This window comes from Vitis vinifera, chromosome 14 (genome assembly GCF_030704535.1).
Source record: "Vitis vinifera cultivar Pinot Noir 40024 chromosome 14, ASM3070453v1".
Classification (NCBI taxonomy): Eukaryota; Viridiplantae; Streptophyta; class Magnoliopsida; order Vitales; family Vitaceae; genus Vitis; species Vitis vinifera.
The window spans coordinates 3,629,953-3,639,076 of record NC_081818.1 but is presented as its reverse complement, the minus strand read 5'-3'; the positions used below and the strand labels follow the sequence as shown (position 1 = coordinate 3,639,076).

The window sequence follows — 9,124 nt, the reverse complement described above, 5'->3', positions numbered from 1 at the left end:
AGTTTATAACATTTTTTCATATTTTGGTTTATGAAAAGTTCAAAGGAAAACACGAGAAAAATCAAATAAAAAAAAGTGAAAGAAAGTAAAAGATCAATTTAAAATAAATAAATTATTTTTATATATTATTTTAAATTTATTTTACATATTTTTCTTTTTTTATATAAAGATTAAATAACTTTAAAATGTATAAATATCAAATTAATTCTTTAAAATTATTTCTTGATTTTCAACTTAATGTTGCATTTTTATCGTAAGGTTTTTGTTGAGTCTTCAAATTAAAGCTGAATATTGAAGAGATTTTTACTAAATGTGTAAAACTACAAAGAAATGGGGGTATAATTAAGAATACTTTAGACTGTAGGGGCAAAAGGGAATCTTGAAAAATGGGGCCACAAGTCAATATAGAAGAAGAATATGGATCCACTTAATTGGTTGATTCTCTCATTTTGCAATTGGAATCCATGTCCTTTGACAAAGCTACTTTAGAATATGAAATATACAATTTGTAGCCTCTTGCATGATTTGCATCTACTTTTCCAAATTCATATGTTCCATTCCTCCAACCCGCCACAACCCCCCACCTTTTTTTTTTTCATAGTTTGAATTAATTAAAATTTTATGTATTTTTAAGTTAATTAATTTTTATATGTATGAGAAAAAATAAGTGAAACAAGTTTAAAAAAAATATTAAAATAATTTATTGGTTTTAAATCTTTTTTTTCATATTTTTTATTCTTCCTTTTACGCCAAAATTTTCCAATGGCAAAGGTAAAGCTAAGACATGTTTAGTTCCTTGATGTACTAAGGAAAAGAGAAATGGATTGTTAAGAAAAAGAAAATTTTGAAATGAATTAAGCAATGTTTAGTTCGTAAAAATTTTGAGAAAACAAAAAATTATAAATAAATAAAAAAGTAAAAAAGGGAAAAAAAAAAATGAGATTTGAAGATATATCATGTCATTTGTGATGTCTTACATTAGATAGAAAAGTCTCTGACGTTATATAAATATAAAATTTTTTTAACCATGTAAACGCGTTTTAAAACCGTGAGGATCCTTTTGGGTCTAAAGCGAACAATATTTACATAGTAGGACGTGGATCGTTACAAAATGGAAATCAAAGTTAATCTTCAACCTCGATGTGAGGGTTTGTTTGACCTTGTGAACAATGACAAAGTCAGCAGTTTAGTTTGAGGGGACAATTGCTCAAACAAATATGGGTCTTAGCCCAATGGTCCAAACTTATTGTTGTTAAGGGAGTAATAATAGTTTTAGGTTCAAGTCATCCTATTGCAAGAAGTGTAGGTTTTTTGTTTTCACATTTTCAAGGGGGGCACCTACCTCTCATGGGACAGACATTGTGTCTATATCGAAGAGTGTTTGTGATGTCTACATCGAATAAAGGATCAAGTTTCTAATGTTAGGGCATCTACCTCCCCTATGTCTTAGTTGACTTCGTCAGTGCTTGTAAAGGCTATTTGTCTATTTAGCCTCGTAATTTTATGGAACGCAATAAGGACGTTGTATCTACATCGGGTGGTGTTTATGATGCCTACATCAGATAGAGGATAAAGTTTTTAGCGCTAAGAAAGTTTATAGTGTTATATAAGTATAAGTTCTTATTAATTATGTAAACACGTTTTAAAGTTGTGAGAGTCTTTTTGAACCTACAACAACACTAAAATAATAGTACTTCTCTAATAGATACCTATTAATGTACCATTCAATATGTAATCAGAACTAATCTTTTAACTTTATGATTGCAACATAAAGTAGCATCCCAGGAGCCACCAAGAAGGTAAGATGCACAAATTAAGGGAATTTTGAAACACAGGGGTCACGGCGAATGTAGAAGAAGATTATGGATTGAAGGTGGATCCACTTAATTGCTTTATTCTCCTTCCTGCAATTAGAATACATTTCCTTTGATAAAGTTACTTTGGGTTTAGGAAATGAACATTCTATTTGTAGGGCATCTTCCATATGCTTTTCCAAAATTATATGTTCGGTGTATACAATGTTCAATTAAAAAAGGAATTAAGGAAAAGGGAAAAATGTATAAAATAAAAAAGGAAGAGTCTTTTCATGTTTGATTTGATATATAATTAAAAATTTATGTATTTTTTATATTATTTAATTTTTAAATAAATAAAAAAAAGTAAAATGATTTTGAAGAAAAAATTAATTTATTAATTTAAAATGTATTTTTATTTTCTATTATTATTTTCTTTTCTTTTATTTGTTCTTTCTTTTTTTTTTCTTTTTTTCCCTTTCCCATCTTCTATAAATATTTGGATGTATGGGGACATGTGAGGAAAAAAAATGGGAGAATTATGTTTTGGGGGTAGATGGGCCCCCAAATTAACAAAAGGTTCATGTAACTCTTCAAATTAAGTCCAAGACCCAATGAAAGTATGGAAATTGAGTTGAACGATATCATCCTTCAATATTTCCAAAAATGCCCTTTATTGATTTTGAGAAAAAAAATTAATATTTTTGAAAAATACTTTTATGTAATTTAATATTTTTTTAAATAATTTTATTTAATTTAATATTTTTTAAAAATAAATTTATTTAATTTAATATTTTTTTTAAATACTTTAATTTAATTTAATATTTAAAAAAAATTAATTTAATATTTTTGAAAAAAAATTATTTAATTTAATATTTTTGAAAACTACTTTTATTTAATTTACTATTTTTGAAAAAAAAATTATTGAAAAAAATTTATTTAACTTGATTTTATAAAATATTTTATATATGTTCTTAAAGGGTATATTTGTCCGTTACTATTTCATATCCTTCAACTCAATTTGAAGAGTTATATGGATCTTTTCTTAATTTGGGGGTTCATCTACCCCCAGAAGATAGTTCTCCCAAAAAAAATATTAAATTATATTTGGTTTTTTAAAAAGTTGAAGGAAAAAAAAAAACATTATAAGAAAAAATGTAAGAAAAATTATTATATTTTCTCTTGATTGGATGTCCATATTGAAATTTCGAGGGAATGTCCTAACCATCCCTCATCTTTATCTAAGAAAAATAGAGAAAAAATCATTTAATATTTTTTATTATTTTTGTCTCAATATTTGTTTCCTCGTTCTTTTCTATGACATTTAAACATAAAAAAAATATTTTTTTTATTATTTTTTCCTCTTTTTGCACCACTTTTGAACAACTAAACATAATCTTAAGAAAAAAAAAGGGGGAAGGTGATGTCGATTTGAAGGTGACATTCTTGACATCACCATCTTGTTGCGGGATGATGTTTATACTAACAATATAACATCTAAGCAACAAAACCACAATATCACCCCCTACCCTTGGACAAACAAAGCATAAACACGATAAATATTAAATATGATTGATAACAACCCATTGCCTCCTACTTAATTATAACATTGAAAAAATCTTATTTATAAACTAAGCATCTATGGTCATTGTCTAACAATTCAATAACTAAGAACAGGTTTCCATGATCGATAAACCATGATCATTGTAATAATATAATACTAATCAAGGTTAGATTTGGTGATAAATTAGTCACAAGATGACGTAAACCACTCAATAATTGATGAGATTGGACCTACTAAATTAGCATGACCCCAACCATATAAAGACACCCCACGGACAAAGCAAGGTAAACAACTATTCACTATCTTAAATTATTTCTTTTATTTAATCACCCTTTGATTGTGCATGACTAACTTGACCATCAAAAAGGTGTTGGCCTAACTGCCCTCCCCCCCCCCCCCCCCAACGAGCTATTCTTATGTCCAAGGTTGTCTTCAAAAGTTCATTTGCCACATTCCCAAAGGGTAAAACAACATTTCTTATTTTATTTTTATTTTTTGTTTTCCTTCAACTTTTCTATGAAAAGTCCAATTAAAAATAGTACAAAATTTCCATACCTATTTTTTTCCTTATATTTTTTCCTCTCCATTTTCTTTTCTTCGAGCATTCCATATTCTATCCTTCAATATCATGTTAGTAATAGAGTAGTAGGAGAGATTTTATGAGAAAATAAACAATTTTCTTCACTTTACTAATTATTTCATACAATAATTTTCTTTACTTTATATGAAGACTCTAATGATCATTCACTTTCCCACAACATGGTTTCTTTTTATACCAGGAGAAAAAAGAAAAAAAATGTCAATCATCTTTACATTATAATGCCAAAATGACAATTAAAGTAATGACTCAAGGTTAAGAAGTATTCTTCACCATCTTTAATTTTATTTGTTTACTAATAGTAAGTGCATTAACAGTTTCTGTTTAAATTAGGGTTTGAATCTTAGACATACTTTTCTTGAACATGTTCTTGTTGAGAAGAATTCAACTATAACAACAGGAGGTTTAATAACATCCATAGCACCATAAGCTTCATGCATGTTTTTACAAATCCACAGGCCATACAAGCTGAAACAAGTCACAGTTAAATTCAACAACAATCTTCTAACTTCTTGTGGTTGCAGCACACAGTAGCAGCCCAGAAGCCACCAGAAGGCCAAGATGCATGGCCTCAGCTCAGCGTTGTGCTTCATCCATCTTGGCATCAATCGGAGGAATGGTAAAAGAAACTGATTTCCCAGTCAAGTTAGAACCCACCTTCAATATGGATTTCAATGGCTTTGGTTCCTCGCCCTTCTCACGTTCCAGCGACACCAACTTCTCCGGTGCCATCTTCTTTTTCCTGCTCTTGCTTGTGTTAGGTATCTCCTCTACTGTTTCATTTATGCTAACACTCTTCTTGAGGCCCTTTTCTTGAGGTTGAGCAGCTGCCCATGATCAATATATGAGTCATTTTTGTTTTGAACATGTGAAAGGAGAAGAATGAGAGGTATTACCAGTGCCTGGACCTATGGGGAGCTCCTTGTAGCCTTTGTTAAGAACACTCCTGGGAGAGGTAATGGTGGCAATAGGGGCTGAAGCATCAGAAACGGGTACTTGGCCAAGAGGTTGGTGCCCAGGTTGGCCTAAAATCACAGGCTTCACAGCTTGTGCTGCTAGGGTTTGCATGGCGAAGTTGAAGAGCCTGTGGCAGATGGCTAGGCCATGGCTAAGCGGCTGGCATAATATCATGAGTTTGAGGGCTTGGGACTCTAGGGTTTTGGAGATGAAGTTGAAGAGTCTATAGCAAATACCAAGAGATTCAAGATGGTTGTGTCTTTGATCCATGCCTAGAATTTTCTTTTAGTAGAATGGGGGTTGTGGAAGGCTGCAATGGCATTGTAGAAGGAGGTGGAGTAGAAGGAAGAAATGGTGCTTGTATGGAAGATATTCTTTTCTTCTTTCCTTTTCTTTGCTTCAAGGAAAAATCTCAGCCCCAAAGGGGTTTTGTTCTTTACTTGCTTCTGTTGAAAGCATTGACAGAAAGGTAAAATCCCTGCCATTAACTACATCATATGTAGTGTGCTGCAAGGAAAACTGGCTTCCGGTAGGTGAAAAAATGTGGATAATATCTATTTGGAAAATCCTGATCTCACCAGAGCCATAGCTTGAAGACGATAAACTCAGTCTTCTCTCTCTATATGCAGCAATAAGGATTGGTTGACGTGCCTGAACCAAACCCAGAAACAGACTTCAAACAGGAACTCATCAGATCAATGACACAATGAGCAATGAGAGATGCAGCATGCCAAGCAGGTACGAATCCTGTTCTGCTACTTTCATTTCTAAACTAAAAGCAACTAACTTAGGGTTCATATAAATAAAGAAATGGCACATAATTAACATTTTTTTCACGACCAGAAATGGGATTTGAACCTTGGCAATAGTCTAACAAAAGTTTCACCTAATAAACTCATACAAAAAGTCTTAGCTCCCAGAAACCGAGGAACAAGATGAGGAATAGGAAAAAGAAAATATAGAAAAAACAACAAAACACAGTTTGATTTACCCATTTCTTATTTGTTTCATTGCCAGGCTATGAATGAATCCCAACTTAGTGGGTTGTGAAGAACTGCAGTGCAGATGTTATACCATGTCATGCCCATCATGAACTATGCCAAAGAAAGAAAATTACAGGATAATACTAAGCCACAAGTCATTTTATTCATCTCATTACTCAGGTCACAAATTGATTTTGCCAAACAAAAGGGAAGTTACATGTGTTAATTGGATCCAGTTTCAATCTCTTCAGGATACAAAATTGGGTAACAATCACTTATTCACTGTCAGCATGAAAGATCTGAGTCAGGCCAAGAGTAGCCAACCTATAATGATATCCGCCCACAAAGACGCCAGTAAGCTCCAGGGTGAAAAAGAGATCTCTCAAATACCCAGACGTCACGAACAAGTACCTAGACAAACATGCAAAGCATCAACTAAGAGAGAAGAAAATTGCAAAAGGAAAAAAAGACTGAAAAATCATTTAAAAAAATATCCAACCACAAATTACTGACAGATGAACTGAACAACAGAAGGTGACCAGATATTTTTACTAGTATATGTGTACCTATGCAGTGGAGGCAGTAACAAATACTGAAACTCACATGGAGATACATTCGAGGGTTGGATTTATGAATAAGGATGTGTTGGGTATCTCCCAATAAAACCTTTGTTGCACATACATTTATGATGAGAAAATGAATACTAATATCATGATATCCGTTTTGTAAAAACCACAACAATGAACAAGAATAAGGAGAAGAAAATAAGAAATCAAAAAATAAACATATAACACAATGATTTATGTGGTTTGATCTAAAGCTTACATTCACAAGCAAAGATGACAAAGAACTTCCGCTATTGTTTAAGGAGATTACGATCCTAGGGCTTATAACTCCTTAAAGCCCAATTATACGCAAAGGACTCCCTTTCAGTCAAAATGTCTTCCTATATTTCATCTAATTACATAGGAATATTCCCCATAAGAAACTGTCTAATTATAAAAGAAACCTATTCCTATAAGAAAATTACACAATGGGGAACTCTTTATGATAATAGGAAATTTTAACATCAAAGACTTACAAATTGAGTCAAACGAGAAATTAATATGCTTTCTAACAATCTCCATCTTGACTCAAATTTTCAAGCTTCACATAAACTCAAAAGTCTTCCATATCACTTTGTGCCCAGGCTCTTAAAGGGCCTTTAGATAATGCAGTCACAAATTAAGTTCAATCAACCCTTGAACTTATATGTAGGTGGTTAAATCTAACTCCCCGTTTTGTCTCTGACCAAACTCTATCATTACTCCCATAGTGTATTTTCTTTATTATCAAGATATTGCACCTCTCCCTCATTCAGCTCTTTCGAAAGCTTTTTTTCTTGTGTTTCCTAAAGCTATATACTCAGAACTCCATCCTTCTCTAGCGCCAGGGCTGTTTTCTTTATCAAATTACTCCTAACTAGGACATAACAATGCATATTCATCAAATATCACGTCCTTAGTAATCAAATGTTTCAAAGATTTTAAATTTGGACACCACAACCAATACCCTTTTACATCACCTACATACCTTAAAAATATGTTCTTCCTTGCCCTTTGTTCCAACACACTTTCATCCACATGGGCACAAGTTAGAGAACAAAAAATTCTTAAATTTGTACAATTAGCAAGAGAACTAGACCATACCTCTTCAAAAGTAGTCCAATCAGTAGAAATTGAAAACATCTATTCACAGGATAATAAACTGAATTAACTGATGCAACTAAAGTTCCTTCAACAACCCTACATTCTGAAGCATACACCATGCTCCGTTTAAAAGAGTTTTATTCATTCATTCTTCAATACCATTCTACCATGGAGGACATTTAACTCCATGATGTCTTACAATACCTTCATTCTTGAAAAACTTATTGAACTCTTTTTCACAAAATTTCATGCAGCTTTCAGTTCTCAAACATTTTATATGTTTCCTTGTCTACTCCTTAATCATAGCTTTCCACTTCTGAAACATCATTTTTATGCTTCAAGATATATGTGTGGAAGAATGAAATTAGAAAGTCATAGTTGTATAATATTGTAATTGGGATGTAAATTAGGGCAATCCCGTAAACAAAGGGATTTGATGTAATTAGGTTGGGAAGGTTACTAATTTTGGTGCTAGGAATTTGTGTATATATATGTGGGTTTATGTACAGATTAAAGATTCAAGAAAAAGGAATTCTACACCTTTCATTCTTTCAATCTCTCTTCTTCTGCAATATACCTAGACCTTTCTAGAGTAAAGTTAACATATATCTTCCACCACCATGTCATGCAACCTAAGAGGGGCCCAAAAATCTGAATGAATGTAATCCAAAGTACCTTTAATTCCATGAACACTTGCCTACACTATTTCATGAGCACACAATACTTACAAAAATCCAATTCTCTTCTACCCACCGAGCAACCTCCTTCACTCAAAATTGCCATATGTCCAAGCTCTATATGTCACAATCTAGTAGTGTATGAAATTGATCTTCAGGTTGAAACTACAGTTGCACTTACTATTATGCTATTTGCAATGTATAAAGGCCATTTATTTTCTATTCTTTCACCACAACAAGAACACTCTTTGAGATTCTCATAAATCCACCTCAAACTTTACATGCGCACCCAGTGCTAAGCATACCTAAAGAAATCAAATTTCTCCTCAATTCTGGAACAATCCTTATATCAGTCAATATGTCTATCACACAAACCTTGCAGGCTCTATTATTTCCTATAAGAACCTTCTCATCTGTCAATTAATATATACTAAACTATAATATCTATCGGGAGACATGTGATAGGAAAACCTAGAATCAAGGATCTACTCATCACCTAAGTTGCTAATAGTAATTGAAAGGACATCTGTAAGATCCAAATTTCCATTGCAACTACCACATCACCAAAAGTAGAAGTTTTCTCCTTTTCTTTTCCTTTACATTCTAGATAAATTATCTATGATATTCTTTGTTACAAGTGAAACACTTATTGTTTCCTTAATTGGGCCAACCTCTCCTGTCAGGGTCTTCCTTTCCTATTCTCCCACTAGTCACCAAACCTTCACATGAGTCATCTTCTCAACCCTCAGACACCATTATCTTTAACTCCTTTAAATTAATGGAGTCCTAACATTTTCTATGAAGAGAATATCTTTTACCATACACTATAGTATCCACAAAGTGCTCATAAAAATTTGCTAGGAA

The 9,124-nt window shown here is 32.3% G+C and overlaps 2 protein-coding genes across 3 annotated transcripts in view; both read right to left on the bottom strand.

Annotated features, from left to right (window-relative positions):
* Positions 1 to 4,290: 4,290 nt before the first annotated feature.
* Positions 4,291 to 5,923, bottom strand: LOC104881450 (uncharacterized). The gene is made up of 2 exons (XM_010661786.3): positions 4,852 to 5,923; positions 4,291 to 4,782 (listed from the first exon to the last, which is right to left on the bottom strand). The coding sequence occupies exons 1-2, from the start codon at positions 5,180 to 5,182 to the stop codon at positions 4,532 to 4,534; spliced, it is 582 nt and encodes a 193-aa protein (XP_010660088.1). The 5' UTR covers positions 5,183 to 5,923; the 3' UTR covers positions 4,291 to 4,531.
* Positions 5,924 to 6,033: 110 nt separating this feature from the next.
* The window catches only part of LOC100244147 (uncharacterized), a 42,664-nt gene continuing 39,573 nt past the window's right edge, over positions 6,034 to 9,124 (bottom strand). For both annotated transcript variants that reach the window (XM_010661787.3, XM_059742912.1), the window contains one exon: positions 6,034 to 6,306. In XM_010661787.3, coding sequence (XP_010660089.2) covers positions 6,220 to 6,306 — 87 coding nt within the window. In that variant the 3' untranslated portion in view covers positions 6,034 to 6,219. The remainder of the gene's footprint in view (positions 6,307 to 9,124) is intronic.

Coding starts and splice junctions, on each gene's coding strand:
- LOC104881450 (XM_010661786.3), bottom strand. CDS start 5,182: ATGGATCAAAGACACAACCATCTTGAATCTCTTGGTATTTGCTATAGA. Junction 4,783..4,851: donor CCCCATAGGTCCAGGCACTG/GTAATACCTCTC, acceptor GATCATGGGCAG/CTGCTCAACCTCAAGAAAAG.